Raw genomic sequence first — 20,966 nt, forward strand, 5'->3', positions numbered from 1 at the left:
TGCCCCCTTACCGCGCTGCCTGGAGCACCGGTGGCTGGCTGGAGCTACAGCCAGCTATGCCGTCGCCACCACACAGCACAGAGCACCAGGTCAGGCCGGGCTCTGAAGCTGCGCTGTCCCAGGAACTCGCTGCCCAGAGCATTGCACTGGCAATGGAGCAAGCTGAGGCTGCGGGGGAGAGGCAGGGGACTAGCCTCCCGGGCCAGGAGCCAGGCAGGAGGGTCCCACGGGCCAGATGTGGCCCACCTCTGCACTAACTGATGGGTAATTCAGGCAGGGCCTTGTCTTATGAATGAGTGAATTAGTTACCAAACTGGTGATTGTGACATCTATTTTAAGCAGCAAATTAAATTTTTAGCACAGGGCCTAAGAACTAACAAAGCAATTCTGAAAGCCTTTTGATCTTGTTTGCCTTCCCATTTTTACTATCACTTCTCTTCCCCCACCCCACCCCCCACACACACATTCTCACTCCAAAGACCTGGGAAATGCACTTCTTTCTCTAACCCCGTTTATTCTCAGATTACTCCTTTCCAATGGGCTAAGTGCATAATTATTACCTTACTCTGGCATATGTAAACTAGAAGAAAACAGATTACCCCTCATTCACTATCCTCTTCTAAGCTGGCTTTGTTTATTGTGGGACTGAAATGTCATGTGAAAACTTGCTTAGATGGCTACAATTTCTTCCCTGAGACTATTGCTTTTTATGATTTAAGAAAGTTGACAGCACAGTATTCAACTCAACTACACCTCTACCTTGATATAATGCTGTCCTCGGCAGCCAAAAGAAATCTTACCGCATTATAGGTAAAACCACGTTATATTGAACTAGCTTTGATCCCCCCCAGAGCACTGCTTTACCGCGTTATATCCGAATTTGCGTTATATCGGGGTAGCAGTGTACTTTCAAATAATGGTTTGTAACACTGAACTCAAGTTTAAGTTCTGTCATCTGAATCAAAGGTCATTGGGACCTTTGGTTGATATGTTCAAGACCTGGAACAATTTTAGGATAAATGTCTTTAGAAACCAACTTCCAACAGTCTGTGACCAATAAACCTGAGTGAATCCAATACCAAACCAGATGAGAACACAGTTCAATTGGGATGTCCAAAGTTCAGCAAGGATGTTGATCCGTATTCCACAATTATACTAAATTAAAAAAAAAACAAACAAAAAAACCATTTGCTTGGCTTTACAGAAACAGATTCTTCTATTCTTCACACTCAATCACCTGTCTAAAGTAGGGAGTTGAAGTGGATGTTCTGAAGGCATAATTTATGCCTTCACATTTTAAGTTCTGTGCTAGGAACTAAAGAGCCATGAAATGCTGGCAGCTGTCAAAAATTTCTTGACACACAAGGTAGGTGATGTAATATATTTTATTTTGTCAACTTCTGTTGGTGAAAGCAGCTTTTGAGCTACACAGAGCTCTTTTTCAGGTTCAGGAAAGGTACTCAGTGTCACAGCTAAATACAAGGTGGAACAGATTGTTTAGCATAAGTAGTTAACATAGTCTAAGAAGAGACCATTCAAGGTGAAGTGGCCCATTAATACCTCTGCAGCTCCAAGAGGCAGGCCAAAAGAGGGGGTTAGTGGGTTACAGATTGTTGTAATAAGCCATGAATCCAGTCTCTTTATTAAGACCATGAATTTTAGCATCTAGCAAAGTGAGTTCAAAGTTCCAGGCTCACCGTTGGAAGGTGTTGTTCAGGTTTCCTTTGAGGACAAGGACTAAGAGGTCAGATATGGAGTGATCATTTTGTGATAAGTGTTTGCCCACAGGTAATATTGCATTTGTGTCTTATTTTTCTGTGAGAGTTCATTTGAGAACACAGTGATTGTCTAGTTTCACCCACATAGTTATCAGAGCATTTAGTGCACTATCTGAGACAACCCCCATACTGTGATACACATGTGTAGGAGCCATGGATCTAGGAAGGTGTGTTGTTGGGGAGCACTGATCATCGTAGCACTGAAGATAGGTCTGCAAGTTTTGTGTCTGTTGTTATGGCGGAGTCTTGTGCCGTTTGGAGTTGGTGTGCCCTGGTCTGTGGAGAACTTGCATCTGATAAGCTTGGCAAGGTGGGGGGAGGGAGGGGGTTGTTTGAAGGCGAGAAGAAGGGATTCAGGGAAGATCTCTTTCAGGATGTGGTTCCCATCGAGTATGGCTTGTAATTGTTTCACGGTACCCCATATGGGTTCCATTGTGGGTGGCAGATTTTCTTGAGTCATTGGCTGAATGGAGGCATAAACAAAGCAAAATATATATATATATATATATACTGAATTTCTACAACAGTTAAAAAAGAGATCTCTCTTTAGTAGTTAGAAGTATAGCATGGTTTACTGGTTATGGTGCTTTACTGGGACTCACGAGCTCTAGGTTCTACTACCAGCTTTGCCACCGATCTGGGTTGTCTCCTTGGTAAAGTCATTTCATTTCTATGTGCCTCTTTCCTTCCTCCACCCCATACTATTTATCTGTCTTGTCTATTTATAGCGTAGTTCTTCCAGGTAGGGACAGTCTCTTGCTATCTGTGTACACTGTACAATGGGGCCCTGATTTTCTACTGTAATACAAATAAGTCACAACAGTTATGCAAATACTCTGATTTAGAGCTATACTTTCTATTTAGATGTGGGGCTTTTCAAACAGGTTTACTAGGAACCAAGTGGATACACCCAAGAGCAGAATTTAGGCCTCATGTTTATTCCTAAATTTGGCTCAAAAAAAAGTATAAATTTTGTAAGAGTTAAGATTTTAACATCAGCTACCAATATTTACATACATTTTAAAATCACAATACTGAACAAGTTCTTCCAGGGTCTGAGGAGTCCACACCATTAGTTCCTACAGAATTTAATCTCCCATCCACACCCACACCCTACTTACTTGTATTGAAATTTTTAGGCTATGCAACACATTCTGCAGTAGTGCTTTTGATGGCTTATTTAGGAAAATCTGAAATCCTTATCATAGCTACAACAACAAAAAACTCTAGACAACTAGATAAGATCATCTTGTTCTGAATACAGTTTCTGCAGAACTGAACCTTAATCAGGATGTCCCCCAGAATCTTCCTTTTGCCTTAGCTCCCACCCACCACATTTTTTATGAGTACTAGGTATTTCATAAGATTTTCAAGCACTGAGATGACAAGTCCCCTGTTCTTGAGAAAGGTGTCCCCACTCTTCATAGCAGCAACTCAATTTTTAAGATACTTCAGTTATTGTACCTTATGACTCTGGTATTTTGTATTAACAGTCATTTAAATGAAAAAAGCTTTGCTGTACACTTCTGAAATTGAGACTTTACTGATGTTCCTCAGTTGCGATTCCACACACCCCTCCAAAACAGTATCCCCAACTGTGGTTTTTCTCATCCCAGAGAACCTGCTCATGGCCAGGCTCCAGCGTGCTATGGTAACTTGCTCATATGTGGGTGGCTTTCTGCTGCAAGACAGATGCCAGCTCCAGACAAAAAAATCAAAAGTGACTTTTAGTCACCCATAGGCATCTTATCCAATCAGTCCAAAGAGCCATAATACTGTTCCATTAATGGGCAGATCTTGACCCACAATCTGCCCTGCTTAAAGTTCAGTACAGCAAATGAGGATATAAAATTTTACATGTACCTGAAAACAAGCCCCTAGGTATTATCTCAGTACTGCTACCATTCCTGCCCTGCTGTGAAGCAGAAAAATTCTGAAGCTGGAGAATATAGCAGCCTGCTGTAAAAAGCCATTTTACCAAATAGCTATGGCTGGATTATGTTCTCCCCTAGAAAGAAAGTCCATAATCCTAGGTAGAAAGAGGGAGGCTCTGGAAAAAAAGAAAAAAACAATCCAAAAAACAACCTTCTCCTGGGTGCAGGCTGCCACCAAGTATTGCTGTATCACTGTCAGAGTACATCCACATCTAGCAACCATGGTGAGAGAACAGCTTTTCTGCCATCTCAACTGTGTGAACACAAAATGAACCAATCAGCCAGTTAAGATAACTGGCTAATGAGTAAGGCTAAGATTTTGTCATGGTTATTTTTAGTAAAAGTCATGGACAGGTCATGGGCAATAAACAAAAATTCAGGAAGCCGTGACCTGTCTGACTTTTGCTGCTTCGGCTCCACGGTTTCCCCTGCCATCGTGATGGCTGGGAGCTGCAGGGGAGCCCGAGTCCGCCCATAGCAGCTGGGAGCTGCAGGGTGACCATATTTCCCAAAGAGAAAATAGGACACTCCCAGCTGCTCGCCCAAGGAGCCCCGCCGCCCATGTGAGGCTGTCGCCCGTCGCTGGAACCCTGAGGAGGGCCCCCTAAGGAGTCTGTCACCTGTCGCTGGAACCTTGCCGGGGGGACACCTGTTGCTGGAACCCTGCCAGGGCCCCACTGGTTACCAGCTCCAGAGTCCGGCAGCCCCTGGGGCTGAAGCAGAGAATGTCACTGAGGTCTCTTTAAGTCACAGACTCTGGACTTCCATGACCTCTGTGACATAAACATAGCCTTACTAATGAGTAATAAAAATATAGATCTGGGTACAGTATGGATGGGATGAATGTAGGCTGACGTAGGATAATGAAGAGTGATCTGATGTCGCATATTTACTCAATGATGTTGATATCACTTTTGCATAAAGACTGTTTGGACTTGAAAACTAGCTGCCAAACCAAATACTCAACTTATCTTAAAAGACAAAATGCATTCTTGTTCTCTACATAGCACATCTCTTCATTAACAAATATTCAGTAATCAGAATTCTGATGGCCAATTTGTTGATGCATGGAGTAGATTACAGCTTGTCCTTCCAAACTAACCTGGCTTTTTAGTACAGGTTAATAAAGTTGTTTGAAGTTGTAGATTTTTCTAAAAAAACAGAAACTATACATATCTTCACAAGATTCTTGGGTTTTTTATTTTTATATTTATTTGGTGAAGTTTTTATAGGGCTCTTCTGCTAGAAGCTATTACTGCATGTAGTCCTGACCAAAAAGTGTGCTGTGCTGCCACAAAATTGACTGCTGCAAATAGTGCTTAAAATCAGCGTTAAGAATCTACTATCCAGTGGATATTTTAAAGATCAGCCACACTCCCATTCAGCCACTTGAGACCTTTGACAACACTCTAACGAGAAGGCAAGAGAATAGAATACATCTGACTTGCAGGCCAATAAGGCATTTTTTTCCCCCCTGAACCTCTGAAACACAAGGTGGAGGATTACTACACTAGCACAGTTTAAAATTTTGCCCTTTAAGGGGTCAGGGGCAAAAGCGTGCAGTAAAAGTTTAGACTCATTTAATGGGGCTTTAGAAATCAAGTCTTTGCTGAAAGTTAGAAGATTTATTGTTTAAGTAAGGACTCTCAAGCTATTCATATAAAAAGTCGAATTACAGAAATCAAGAGAAATGTTGTAGGATGTACTTCAGCCTTGCAATGTTTTACCCGCCCAGAGTAATTTGAGGGGTAAGATTTAGGGTGAAACCCTGACTCCTTTAAAGTCAGTGGACAAGACTTCACTGGAGCCAGGATTTCACTGTTAGTCCCTCCTTCCCCTCATTTAAAAAAAGGGGGGCAAACTGCATGTAGGATAGTATTGTAATGATTTTGGAGGACTTGTATTTAAGGATCCATTCCTGGGTTATCCTGCCATATTTTTGTCATTATTATAATTACAGTTTGTGACACCTCAAGCGTCTGAATTTTATTCATAAACTAGGCTAATTAAAATTTTGTTTTTTAAAAAAGGCTTTCATTTTTAACTCCAATGGATATTACAAAACCTGACTTCCACACATTTATGAATGAAGGCCAAACTTCTACTGCAAATACATTAATACTTTCATGCAAGTGTTTTCACCATTGAGAGATGGGGAACAAGCAGAGTTAACGTAACATCTACAGAAGGAGGAATAGAACCCAGATTCCCTCATTCTTAGTACTGCAGTTTAGCCACAAATCTAGACTTCCCTGTTTGTAACTCACCTTATTAGAAGATAATTTCCTGCAGTGCAATTGTCATTATGATCACAGCTTGATAACAGTTACCTCCCTTTCAGAGGAACAGCAGAGTAATTTAAAGATTCTCGTTAGTTTCACAGCTCTAAGATGCATGGGTAGAAGTTGTTGGAAGTTTCACTTTTGCTGTTCAGAGTGCTGAGAAAGAATTTTATCTGCATCTTTACAGTAGGTGTGGTCTCGGCGGGGGGTGGGGGGAAATAATGAAACAGGTAGACCAAATTACTCATTTTCTGCAAAAGAAAAACTTTGAGTAGCAGTAGTATAGGCCTATTAGGAAAGTTATGAGCAACAGTAGTAAAACTAGATCATAGGTGGAGGGCTGGATGATAAAAGAAAGGGATGGTGAAAAGGGGAAAAACAAAGAGGAGCTTGGTCACTTCTTATTGCCTCACATTCAATCCTCCCTCCACCCCAATCAAGAAAGGTAAAACTATTTCTCCTCCACAGCTGAAGAGCTGGGGAAACTGGAGAAGAAAAAGTTGTATTTGGCACCCAGGTACTACTATTCTGGGACGTGTGCAGGGAAGAAGGGGGAGAATGGGGAGTGCCTAAGAGTGTCTTCACAGCACGTTCACATCCACGGCTGGTCCATACTAGCGGACTTGGGCTCACAGGGCTTGGGCCGCATGGATGTTTCATTGCTATATAGACGGTTCTGGGACCCTCCCACCTCACAGGGTCCTAGAGCCCAAGCTCCAACCTGAGCCCAGAAGCCTACATAGCAATGAAACAGCCCCGGAACCCGAGGATCCTGAATCAGCTGGCATGGGCCAACCATAGGTTTTTCTTTATTACGTAGACATACCCTTTGATGCTTTTACAAATAACCTGCAATGCTTGAAATAGCTATGTGCCAAGTAAAAAGTGGAAAATGTCTGACAAATTGTGAGAGCCCGAAGCTATTGATTTCTGCAGAATTTAAGAACCTTTAGATGGGCTAGCTTTCTAGTCCCTTTACTTAATCTTCTAAATTAACTGAACACAAACCAATGCTGTGTTATCTTTCTGAGTCAGCAAGCAGCTCCAATGGCTCTGCTGCATCAAATGGTATTCCCCAACAGCAGCATCTTGAAATTAAGATTAGGAGTTGTAAAACTAGTCATTCAGAACTCCATGCAGCAGAGAAATCGTCAAAGATTGTTAGTTTCAGGATACTGTTACAGAAAGCTATAAGCAAAGACAATCAGAGACATTCAAGGAATAAGCATACTCCAAAAAAGGTTCCAAGCAGCAACGAGACAGAAAGCTCCTACTTTGCAACAGTTATGGGGAAAATATAATTTGAAATTTAACACATACTGGCCAGAGGATAATATAAAGAATTGAGACCCCATGCAAGAGCCATTGACCACACCAGGGGTTGGCAACCTTTCAGAAGTGGTGAGCCAAGTCTTCTTTTATTCACTCTAATTTAAAGTTTCGCGTGCCAGTAATACATTTTAATGTTTTTAGAAGGTCTCTTTCTATAATATAATTAAACTATTGTTGTATGTAAAGTAAATAAGTTTTTTTTAAATGTTTAAGCAGCTTCATTTAAAATTAAACTAAAATGCAGAGCCCCCCGGACCGCTGGCCAGGACCCGGGCAGTGTGAGTGCCAATGAATATCAGCTCGCGTGCCATAGATTGCCTACCCCTGGACTACACCCTGCTACTTTATTTACAAGCAAGCTGGGGGTTGTCAAGGACTAGGCTTCTCAGAAAGGCCCTGCTTCTGGATACCAACTGAAGCTCCCTCTTACCTAAATTTGCCCCCTTTCACCTCATCCCCCCACTAGCTAGTCTAGTAATTTAAGATTTATGTATTTATTGCACAGTACTATACACTAATAGAAGTTTGGGGAGTATTTGTTAGATTATTACCCTCCTCCCACTGCAGCCAAAGAAAGTGTTTCATTTCAAACACTTCCAAGACCAAAATATTTTGAAATACCACAGCAGAGTCAAAATAAACTTCCCTGGTGAGGAGTCCTGTGTTCCAATTATCCAGCAAGCAAAGGGACATATAGGGGTTAACAGCAAGATCCATCCTGGCCTATTTTTTGTACTGGCCTCCAGCTAGGAGATACCGGTAATTACAGTTGCCCAATTGTCTAATCACACAAACCCAAACACCCTTGCCCCATCACAGCCCATGAGGCCCCGCCCCTTCTCCAAAGCCATGGTCCTGCTCACTCCATCTCCTCTCCGTCACTCGCTCTCCCACACCCTCACTCACTTTCACCAGACTGGGACAGGGGGTTGAGGTGTGGGAGGGGAGGTGGGCTCCAGGCTGGGGCTGAGGGGTTTGGAGTGTGGGAGGGGGCTCCGGGCTGGGCCTGGGAAGAGGTTTGGGGTGCAGGAGGAGGTGTGGGGTGCAGGTTCTGGGAGGGAGTTTGGGTGCAGGAGGGGGCTCAGGGCTGGGGTGCAGGCTCCGGCTGGGCAGCACTTACCTCGGGCGGCTCCCAGAAGCTGCCAGCATGTCCAGTTCCTAGGCTCAGAGGCAACCAAGTGGCTCTGAGGGCTGCCTCTGTCTTGCAGGCACCACCCCCACAGCTCCCATTGGCCATGGTTACTGGCCAATTGGAGCTGTAGAGTCAGTGCTTGGGGCAAGGGCAGTGTGCAGAGGCCACCTGGCTGCCCCTACACCTAGGAGCCAGAGGGAAGTGCCAGTCTCTTCCGGGAACCGTGCAGTGCCAGGGCAGGTAGGGAACCTGCCTTAGCCCTGCTGCACCGAAGACCAGACTTTGGCCTATTAAAATCTCCCGGATTGCCTTTAATAGTTACTGAGAGATTGAGGCTGATTCCGGGAGACTCCCGGCCAATCTGGGCGGGTTGACAACCCTAATAAAGATTCAAATGTGTTCAGTTCTAGTAGGCTTTTTTTTTTTTTTTTTTTTTTAAACTGCTTTTGAACCAAGAGGTAGTTTTTAATCTTCAGTGCTACATGCAAGATCTTGTTTTTACATAAACCAGGACTTCAGAACTGTTCACATTAATTGAGAAAGGTGCTAAAGTTTGAAATAGACTGGGGGTGAGGATGACATGGTATGCCACAAATAGCAAAAGAGGTGCAATAATTTCACTTAGTATATGAATTAAAACAGCAAATAAAGTATTGGAGGGCTAGCGGTAGAGAGAAAATAGTCACACTGCACCTCTGTTTAATTAAATGTCTCTTCCCAAACTAACAGTAGAAACTAAATAGTAATATTAGGCCTCCTACATCTTAGTCAAGTTACCAAAACACCAGTAAGAATATCTTACTTTATCTTCCTACAGTCAAATAAAAATACATTTCCCTTAAAACGCAAGTTTGGTCTCCAGTACATAAAGTGACATGCTGGTATCAGTATTAGATACCCCTTTTCTACACAAGCACTTTGGCTATATACAGACAAGTGCCAAGTATTTGGTTAGATAATCTAAAAAGATGATACAAAGAGCACAAGCAGCAGTACATGTCTAATAAGGGGACTGCATACAGAAACTCACTTACAGCCACAGTACTGGTGAAGCACACCCTCTCTGCTATGCTATTCTTGAGAGCCAAGAAACTGACATTACACAAAGATTCTCCTTACAAAAAGGAAGTGTTAAACTGTTTTCCATGGAGTTGGAGACAAATTACATACTCTATTCAAAGTAGCTTTAATCACTTAGGGCCCTTATAATAAAGTGCACAACAAGTTTCACAGGTTAGACAAAGTGAGAATGTAAATCTTCTAATAATTTGCAGTTGTATATAATTTGTGTTTTTAGTTCCATCGGATACTGACTGGGAAGGCCTCTAGGCATAATTAATACAATTACAAACTTCACTCGTTACCTGGACTAAAACCCAAGAGAGGGATGGTACAAGACAGAGTCTTCCACTTATCCTCACCTGAGCTTTTTATGAAGGTTAGGCACCATCAAGTCATAAAGCACCAGTACATAGTGATTTTTAGACCAAGGCAATTTACATTTAAAGTCAACTGTAGATTAGTAATGCTCATTTGAAAATATGTTAATGTAAACTTAAAGTTTAATTAAATGCTGAGGCTTTTTAACTCACCCTTCTGGTAAGGTCTCAAATTTTACAAAAATACTAAAAAGACAAGATACATAAAGTTAAGGTCTTGGTCCTGGAAACACTAACGCAGTTATGTAAAGTAGTTCACAATAATAGAATAGTCTGATTTCAGTGGCTATTCATGTGAGTAAAACTAAGCATGTGCATGTTTACAACATTGTAAAGTTGTATTTATTAACACTTTAGTGGCATAAAATCTCATTTCAAAACAAGACTGAAAGTTTAGACTTTCAATACATTAACAAAATTATCACAAACTTAGTTTTTGTAAATACATAGGCCAAAGTTTTCAAAACAAGGATCCTAAGCCTATATTTAAGCACCTATGGATATGATTAAAAAAAAAAAAAAAACTACATGATTTAGAAGCTTATGGAGAAAGATAGCTGAAATTCTTTGACTAGGCTATCTTTCAGCTTTTCAGAAGTTCAACAGGTTCACAAATTCCAAGGTCAGAGGGAAAACTATGATCATCTAGTCTGACCTCCTGTACAACACAGGCCATAGAATTTACGCAAAATAATTCCTAGAACCGATCTTTTAGAAAAACAGTCAACCTTGATTTAAAAATGTCTAAAGATAAAGAATCCACCACAATTAAATAAGTAAATTGTTCCAATGGTAAATTACTCTTAAAAATGTATGCCTTATTTCCAGTCTGAGTTTACCTAACTTGAACTTCCAGTTATTTGATCATGTTATAGCTTTATCTACTACACTGAAGAGCCCGTTATCAAAATATTTGTTCCCCCAAGCAGCTCCTTATAGACTGATCAAATTACCCCTTTAAATTTCTCTTTGTTAAGCTAAACAGCGGTAGAGCCAAGGAGCTCAAGCTATGAGGCACATTTTCCATTCTTTTAATCATTCTTGTAGTTCTTCTCTGAACCATCCCTCTCCAATTTATTGACATGCTTCTTCAATTGTAGACATCACAACTGGACACAATCTTCCAACAGCAGTGCCAAATACAGTGATAAAATACCCTCTCTCTCTTACTCAAGACTCCACTGTTTATGCATCCAAAGGTCACATTAACCCTTTTGGCCACAGCCTTGTGCTGGGAGCTCATGTTTAGCATCATGATTCCTAAATATTTTTCATAGTCACCACTTCTCAGGATCGTGTCCACCATCCGGGAAATATTGCTCCTAGACGTATATGCATTTAGCCATATTATGGATGGACATTTTTATAAAAAAGCAATGTGCCAAATAAATTAGTTTGCTTGGATGCTGCATTCCTTCCCTCTACCCTTCATGTTTGTCCCTATGGTAAGCATGTGTTTTTAGATGGTCTCCTCTTACGAATTTGGAAAGCACTACCTAGAACATTCTACATTTACAAACATAAGTATTAGTACTAAAATAATTTGTGGCCAGCCAATTTTGATTGAGAGTGACAGATTTTTGTCTGAAGACAAATAGAATTCTTATTAGCGATTAAAAGTCAAAAGCACTAACTAGCACTCTTGTGGAGAAAATCCAGAGTCAGCATAAGCAGGTGCAATGCCAAACTGGGCCTTTGTGTGATTATTTTGTCTGTAGTGCCTCAGCCTATTTATTAAAATCCCTGTATTTATCAAAGATCAATTACATTTATTTTATTATTTTAAATGCCCCCATTAGCCTTATATTCATAATACGCTCTAAGAAGGTGTATGACAGTAATGGAGAAACTATTATACCAACTGAATGCCACCACTCATATTTGAAAACATTTCTAAAACTCTGCATCGGTAAATTTAAAGTGGAAGACAAGATAAACTGTTTCGTACAGTAGTTAGTGACGCCTCAAAATCCATTAACACACCACTTCCGTAGGTGGTAGTTTGACAAAACTTACTGTACCTAATTTGAAACCTATGTTTAAAACTCCAGAGACCACTCATGACTAACCGTTTTGTTTGTTGTAAATACATGATAATCTCTGCCTTACTAACATATCACAATGCACTTTTAACAGACCACTAGAAAGGTGACAGCTGAGGAATGCCTCCACTCCTATGCCAAGATTTCCATTGACTCATTTCAGGAATGCACACAGCAAGCATGACAGCTTGGAATGTCTCCACCCATCTGATAGCATCTGAACATGCACTGCTTACAGCTTGCAGTACAGACTTGCAGCTCTATTCCAATTAGCCAGATCAACAAAGAAAACTAATAAGAATAACGACTTTTACATGCAGTATGAAATTTTGCACTTCTCAATGCATGCCAAGTAGTGAATACTTAATTGTGATGTACTTAATGGCTAAAATCTTAGTTTTTAATCTCAGAAGGGAAATTTAACCGAACAAGAGAGAATTAAGAGGCAAGTGCTTGCTCTTATGTAATTCATCCTTTGAAGGATTTGGTCAGAACAATAAAATATAATCAGGTAAATGTTACTGAATGTTGTGTTGCGTTCTCTTTTGTAGGCCTCAAATCACTTACATCAGTAAGCATAACCTATTAACTGGAATAGACCTTATAAAGGTCACCAAAACAACAAAAAAACAACCATTCAAAAGCTTATATTATTTCCAGTTATGCCCATAAGTGTGTACACAGAAGACATGGGCACACATCTCAGCTTAAGGATGATCTTTTGAAGTCATGGCTCCAAAAGCAAACAACATCTAAAGATTCTCCCTTTCCCCCCCCTCCCCCCCCCCCCCCAAGAGCTCACAATACAATTATTATTATTATATCATTTCAGGAAATAGAAGTGAAATAGTTACAAGTTATGTTCAAAAGCTACGACACCTAGGCTTAGTCTACTCTACACCTAAAACCAGCTAGCGTGACAGAAGAATTCTTCCATCGACCTATCTACTGCCTCAAGAGTATGGATTTACTAGAGCAGGGGTTCTCAAACTGGGAGTCAGGACCCTTCAGGGGATCGCAAGGTTATCCAATGTGGGGGGGGGGGGGGGGAAGAGAATCACAAGCTGCAGCATCCACCCCAATCTCCGCTTTGCCTCCAGCATTTATAATGGTGTTAAATATATTAAAAGGTGTTTTTCCATTTACAAGAGGGGGAGTGTCAAATTCAGAGGCTTGGTATGTGAAAGGGATCACCAGTACAAAAGTGAACCACTGTACTAGAGTGACTACTTGTCAGAGTAGCAAATGTCTATACTAGTAGTTCTCAATCTATTTACCATCGTTGGCTGCATGTGCAGGTCCCTAGTGTTATGTGAGCCGCATCCACAGAATATATATACTACCTGTATTGCTCTGAGGATGTCACATGAGCCGCAGACATATGCTGATAAGTGGCCCATGGGCCGCAGGTAGAGAACCACTGGTTTACACTATAGCAGTTTAACTGCAGCGGTAGCACAAGTAGCAAAGACATCTGCCTAGATCAGCAATTAACTTCCTCAACCTGAATATGTTCACATGCAGTGGTTCCCAAACGACCTATTGTTATGAGTGGTTTATGTAACATTCCTTTTACTACACAACAGTAGGTTACAAAACAAAAAAATTCAAAATCGATCAAATGTACCATATGTCAGACCACGCACAGCATTTAATCTACACGTTTCATTGTGCCAATGAAGTCTGTAAACACATCAATGTACTCAATCAAGAATACTTAATTCCAGGATAAAGTTTACAACTAGAAGACATGGTCATTCAGCAGCAACTTATTTTACAAAATACAATTATATTGGCTGTAGTTATTGCCTATATTTTGAATTTGTTATGAAACCTATATGACTATCTGATAAAGCTATTATTCAAATGTTATATTACAGATACTATAAATAAGTTTGAGATGTTTCTACTCATGTCATTGCCAGTAGTTTTTAAGACGGAAGTTTCCCAACACTTTGTCTCAGTCTAAATGCTGGAATTCAGTTCAGTTATTATATTTGTGCATTTAAAAGAGGACACTAAGCAAGGACAATGTGATGTATTTACACACAATTAAAAAAAGAGAGAGGTTGGGTTCAAACTTGGCATATACACCTCTACCCCGATATAACGCGACCCAATATAACACGAATTCAGTAAAGCAGCGCTCTGGGGAGCAGGGTTGCGCGCTCCGGCAGATCAAAGCAAGTTCAATATAACGCAGTTTCACCTATAACAAGGTAAGATTTTTTTTGGCTCCCGAGGACAGCGTTATATCAGGGTAGAGGTGTAGTTAATCCTCAGTAAGCACAAGTCTGTTAAGCCAAGTTTGGAGAGGTATAATATTTACAATTTTTGCACTCTACAAAAATTTGTATGCAGTCACATGCTTAGTAGAAAATACTGTTTTTCTTATACATAGGCTAAGTACTATAGATGCTCTAAGTTATCATGTAGTAGGAAGGGGCACATGATGTGTCCAACACTTCATATACTTTATCTCTTCCTCCACCACAACTACTTCTTTAGAGAGAACAGAAATTAGACAGGCCTTTATTAATGCAATATTAAGGTTGCAAAATTAAAGCACAGAAGTCAGGAAATTAAGAGTTATCTTAAAAAAGTTATTAGCTTGGTCACACTGAAGTATTATGCTATTCAATTCCCATTTCCTGGAAATGAACAGGTTTTACAGAATCTATGGCCAGCAGAAGCGTTTGCACTCATTTCTTTACATTATAATTAATTTTTTAAAAACAAACGTTTCCCAGTCTGAAATCAGACAGTGCAACATTAAGAACATAGAAGTGAAACTGATTTCCCCACTTCTGTTGCCCGACTGAGACACACGCAAAAGGAAAAAAGCAGAACAATGACCAATAAAGGATTTTTTAAAAATCCTCACCTCTAAGTATACAGTGTTATCAGAAACAAGAAGGATTCCCCCCCCTACCCCCCACATGGAATTCTGATGTATGGATTTCAAGATTTTTGTGCTAATTTTTTTATATCTAATGTAAAACTAATTGTTTCTGCAAATGGGGCAAGACTCTGTCCTCCAGTAAGACCAACACCACTGAAGTCACAGCTCAGGGAGTGGGGGTTGGATGCTAAGGTGGCTTTGAGCCATTTTTGCATCATCCTGACCCCAAATTGCTCTGCAGCTCCTATCATTATGTAGATGGCCACAGGGGCTTAGATTACAGCAATCTAATCTGGCTACCGGGCTGCCATGCTGTATGTTGTGTCCCCTTTCCCTTGATACACTTCCTATCCCAGGGCTTGCAAGGGGGTCCGCAGAAGACAGCCTTCCAGCTGTCTTCCTCTGTTTTTAAGCCAATGGACTCCATCCACAGCTCAATCACTGGTTTTTAAGCACCCTATTACACCACTCCAGCCCTTTAATCAGGTGTAAAGGCACTAGAGGGGGATATGGCTATTACCCAAGATATTTAATGACAATCAGTACTAAAGCCCATGTCAGCATGAGTGATCAAGTATATACATTTGCCATAAATAAGCAATAATTGCATCTCTTTGAAAGAAAGGGGAGGCAGTTAACTTACGTCTGAGATTGGTAAATATTAAGATAACAATAACTAGCATACATGGCATGTAGTGCCATCTCCAAGCTTGTCCTTTGTCAGCCAGAAGCAGATCACTGTACAGTTCTATGATGAATTATCTATGGTTATAGTGTTGTTAGCCATTGCTGAGCCAGTGTTATACAATATCAAGACAACAGCATTAAGATAGTTCCCCCACGCCCCACATGAAAACTATGTTTTAGCTATAAAGTGGGTGAGGTAACACTTTTATTGGACCAACTTCTGTTGGTGAGCAATACAAGCTTTCGAGCTACACAGAATTCTTCTTCAGACTAAACAGCAGATTTTGTTAGGAAGAAGAGTTTAAGAGATAGCAAAGCAATGAAATCAGTCTGCACCATAATATCAAGTGTTCAATTCAAATAGCTAGCATTATATTCCCACATCAGCCTGATCACCAGTTATGTGGCAAAATAGTGTCAATACTTCCCCATAGCTCACAGGTGTAGGAAGACAAATGACTGTTCACAAAGCACTCCAATATCCTAGGGATGAGCCTATTACAGATTCAAAAACCTACCACTAAGATGTGACTATACATACTATGCAATTTAGATCTGCTGGTCAACAAGTTTTAAAATAATTTAGCAATGTCCTGTTACAAGCAAATAATTCCATAAAACCCATGTTTTATGTTGCTCATGTCAGTAAGTCTGTTCTCAGAGTTAGCTAGTACTAAGAATTGCTATTTTTTTGGGGGGGCGAGGGGGGAGTGATAATGTGGCGGCTCTAACAGACCAGCCATGCACAGGCAATTTCTTCCCCTCCCCAGAGATTAAATGCTAGCAAGTAGAACATGACATCACATCTCACCTCCTGATTCTATTCTTTTCTTAAGTCCCTGCTGAATTACCTGGAAGGACACATCACAAGAAAAAAGAGTTTCAAAGACCCCCCCTACAATCCCGGTGTTACATCTATGCACATGACAGTTATATAGAAAAAACGCATTATTCAGAGCCTCTGTCTTTTACAACTTTCATTGAGTTAATGGAACATTTTGGATTAGGAAGCCCCAACCCGAAAAACATGGAAACCAACTATGCACAACCCTGTCAAAGGCACAAAATAAGAATCAAATTCGAAGAGGTTAAAATCAGAAGGGACCATTCTGATAATCTATTCTAACCTAAATTACAAAAATAAATATTTTTCTTCACTGATTTGCAAATATCAAGCTTAAATACTACTTGGAATATAGGTGGTAAATGTGACAAAATGTAGTTTAAGATGTTGCATCCCTTTAAAAAAGAAGTGCACTTAACATGCACCATGCCTACTTCTGCACAGCAAAATATAAAATGAAATCGGCAATTAGTGTCAAATCACTGTAGAATTAAAATGTGTAGGCAGAATGGGGGAAGAGAAGCACTTAAGACTTTCCATCTCAGAAATAAATGTCTGCAGTATACATTGGCCTTTAGAATGCATACTGAATAAGAAGTACACTAAATTTGTTTGGTTATACAGGAAGAGGTACAAAAACCCCGCCTAGTTCATCCTACAAATTTTATTACTCCACCCAACTAGCTTTTGAGCCTTAATATTGGAACAGATTGGCTAATGAAAGGCCCAGTGGTTTGGCTGGTTGCCACAATGGAAACTGAGGGTACCTCTACACTGACACTGTAGGAATAATTTCCATTTTGGGTAGACACATATGCATAACGTTGATCCAGCTAGTATGCTATAAAAAGCAGGGTAGCCATGTGGCAGCAGCAATCTACCTGCTCAAGTACTTACCTAGAGACTCCAACAGGATTGTTTTCAGGCAGCTAGCTTGCACTGTACAGCTACACTGTTATTTTTAGCTCACTAGTTTTATCAAAGCTAGCGTGCATACATGTACCTGAGCTGGAAATTACACCTCCAACTGCAGTGAAACTGAAGCTACCCCATGTGTTCAGGGCTGAACATGTTGAGGAACTGCCACCAACCACCAGGGCTTTGAAGGAAAGTGCTGCTTACCCCTTTTTCCTATACTGCCTTGTATCTACATGAAAATATTACAAAAATGTAGTTTATGTTCCTGCTCCAGTGCACTAAAACTTAACTCATGGTGGGCCACTCAAGACAGGAGAACGCAGCTGATGTGGAAAAAATGGATGAGAACAGGGGGAAGAGGTCCAAAAATGGGGATAAATCACTTCATTTTAGATATCATGCCGGTATTCTTGTTTCACATGAATGAGCAGGTCTAAATTGATTGATATAGTGCTTAAAAATGATGGCAACCATGGAAAATCTTGTGTATAATAGGGCTTTCAACATTACCAACACAGGTGAAGTCAAAATGGCATTAGCAAAGTGCCAAACTTTTGAGAAGTTTCCCTACAGTACATATGGCCTTACTTCATACCACAGCAACTCTCATTTAGAGTAGACCCATATATTATAAATATGGTGTCCAGCATTTTTTATTTTGTCTCAAATGCATAAATAACAGAGAAGTTTGGCTACACTAAAGACTGTGTGTCAATTAAAGGTACACTGTAACCAATACATTCCCTGAAGGGGTTGGGAGATTATACAATCATTTACTAAACTACCTTAAGAAAACAATCAATTCACAGTTAAATCTCCTAATTTGCTTTTCAACTAGATGTTTGTTGACAGAAGCCTCTCAAAGCCATTTTTAGTTATACCATATAGCAGTGACACTAGAGTAACAACTACTCCAACAGAAGTTTAAAGCAACAACAACAACAAAAATCTGCAGCTATCTTTATCTCCCACTATCTGTGGTCAGCTTGCAAATTAAGGAGGGGTGAAAGTCTGACAGAAGGGAAACAAGGATGACATTAATAAGTGCTAAAAATGTTGCACTATGGTATCATAAAGTTGTCAAGGAGACTCCTCACATGCTTTTTAAAAAGGCTTCTCAGAATTGCCAAAAACTGGAAACTTTAGTCTTAATTTGTTGTTCTACCAAGAACGATAAAAAACAACACTTCATCCTTTTGTTCCCCACTATTAAAAGTTCTATACATTCTGGATCTGAAAGAACCTGTTTACATATTAACATCTAACCAAATAAGATATGACTTCTGACTAGTAAGACATTTCTTCAGAGTACAAGTATCCAGATTGATTAAACGAAGCTACAGTATACTAGTTTGCCAAACAACATAACCGATACTGAAATTAAGGAGTTTGCCAGAATGTTACCAAAACAGAAATTTGATGATTACCCCATAAATTGTCATGTTCATTCTTTCTGTTATTTTTTTTTTGCCCATAGGAAGCATACCAATTCTATCAAGGCTAATAATTCAATGAAAGGGCAGGTGACAACTTTTGTACAAGGAAACACTGAAGCTATTATATACCTTACATTACAGTAAAAGTTAAAAGCATAAAATCCAGTTCTCAGCAATCCATTTATTGTTAGCTATTTCAATAAATAATGGGGCATTCCTCATACTTATTTCAATATCAAGATGTTTACTACATTCTAAAGTCACCAGTTTGTGTTTAGAAAGAGAACACTGTTACTACACTGCTCTGAATTCCCTCACTGCATTATTTTGGAAAGATTTTTACCTGATCAAATTAGAGCTCATAATTACTAAGGCTTTCTGGAACTACTGAGGTACAAAACAAAAATTATCAAAACAAAAAATTAATCTGTCAAAGAGATTATTCTTGCTTTTCTGAATTTAGTTCAGTGAATGTAATATGCTGCTATGGTTTTTGGTCTGTTGCAGAAACGAAAACTATTCAGGCAAACCCACATTATCTCTGGATTGCCACTGCCTTTCCTTATTTGGCTAACATTTTCAGATTCCAATCAGATTGCTATAAAACTTTAACATGCACAAAGCATCCATTTTGAGGAAACTTCACAGCCACTTTCCTTTCCATTCCATTCCCCCCACCCTAAATGAAAGTTAGATCTCAGTTCAAAAACCATGAACAAAGCAATCCCTTCTTACAACCTCCCACCGCAGGAAAAATATACTGTAAAAACACTGCTAACCTAAGAGCAGGGCTTTCACACTGCGGCAGAAACCATCAATAAAGAAAGACGCCTGTCTCCTATTGACACACGTTTCTATATTAAGAACAAAACACAAGTTCCCCATAGAAACCAGAGAAAAATAAAAGATTCGCCTTCACAAAAAGCGGATTTAATCTCTTAAAGTGCAGAGAAATTGGAGGGGTCGGGGCAGCAGGAAATCGGTCCCGATATTAACAGCAAACATGGGAGTGACCCCGTTTCTCATCCCACCATCCCTACCTACCAACACCACCCCCTTTCCGGGATCTGCCTTCACCTCTCCCCTCCCCCCTACTCCGGGGCGCCATCTCGCCTTCCTAGATGCAAAGCGGGCAGGGCCCCGGCGGACCCCGCTTTCTCAGTGACACCCTCAATGCCAGCCACAGCCAGGGGGTCCCACCGACACCGTCCCCGGGGGAAGGAAGGCAGAGCGGACCCCGGAACACCCCAGCCAGGGGAGGAAAGGGCTTAGCCTCCACCCCAGCCAGTGGAGTAGAGCCGATCCCAGAGATTAGGGAAAACGAGGAAGAGCAGCCTCCGCAGAGCCGATCCATCTACCCGGGGCGACACTCCCGGGAGAGACCCCGCTCCGGAGAGCTGGATCCAAACTTGGCAGCACGCAGCCGGGACCCGATCACCGAGCCCGACAGAGCCCCTCCCGCCCCCATCCCCAGCCGGGCCCGACAGAGCCCCTCCCGCCCCCGCGCGGCCAGGCCCAGCCCCAGCCCCGCTTCCCCCAGCTCAAGCCGAGCCAGGCCCCGCACGGACCTGGTGCAGTGCGGTGAGCCCGTCCACATTGGCGTAGTTGATGTCGGCGCCCCGCTCCAGCAGCCGCAGCACCTCGTCCGTGTCCCCGCTGGAGCAGGCGGCCAGGAAGACAGCGCCGTCATCGAACTTCACCTTGGTCTTTTTGCGCTTGACCACGGGCGGCTCCAGGTCGGTCTCGGAGCCGAGCCAGCGCTTCAGCTGCTCGTTCCGCTTCTGTTTGGCGTCCGCCATCTTCATTCCCTGCTCCTGCCTGGCCCTAGCGCTCTGAACCGAGGATAGCCTCTATCCACCACTATCCCATAGAACACCGCGGCCAAGCCGGCCGCCGCCGCGCCGCACTCGCTCACCCGCCTAGTGGGAAAGAGCTGGAGAGAGGGCGCGGAGGCCGGCCGCTTTAACATAATCTCGCGAGATTCCTGAGGGGAGGGAGACATCAGAGGGCGGGACTGCGAAAGACTGGAGCGTGAGATCAGACCTGAGCAGAGAGAGTGGGCGGGGATATGGACGAGGCTTTGAGCGGGCCGGGAGGGGCTGGAGGAGGCTGGGCAGGGATGGAGCAGCAGCGGCAGCCGGAGGGTGGGGAGGATCGGAGGGGCACAGGGACCCTGACGGGGGAGCGCGCCTAAGCGGCAGGCTGCTGGGCGGGGGGCAGCAGAGCAGGGGACCGTTGAG

The 20,966-nt window shown here is 41.7% G+C and overlaps 1 protein-coding gene across 8 annotated transcripts in view; it reads right to left on the minus strand.

The window, feature by feature from the left end:
* PPP1R12A (protein phosphatase 1 regulatory subunit 12A) overlaps positions 1-20,669 on the minus strand; it is a 222,196-nt gene extending 201,527 nt beyond the window's left edge. For 4 of the 8 annotated variants that reach the window (XM_034772126.1, XM_034772117.1, XM_034772066.1 and 1 more), the window contains exon 1: positions 20,295-20,669. In XM_034772126.1, coding sequence (XP_034628017.1) covers positions 20,295-20,531 — 237 coding nt within the window. In that variant the 5' untranslated portion in view covers positions 20,532-20,669. The remainder of the gene's footprint in view (positions 1-20,294) is intronic. The other 4 variants (XM_034772099.1, XM_034772073.1, XM_034772083.1 and 1 more) reach the window with 2 other exon arrangements.
* Positions 20,670-20,966: the final 297 nt, after the last annotated feature.

Source organism: Trachemys scripta, chromosome 1 (genome assembly GCF_013100865.1).
Source record: "Trachemys scripta elegans isolate TJP31775 chromosome 1, CAS_Tse_1.0, whole genome shotgun sequence".
Lineage (NCBI taxonomy): Eukaryota > Metazoa > Chordata > Testudines > Emydidae > Trachemys > Trachemys scripta.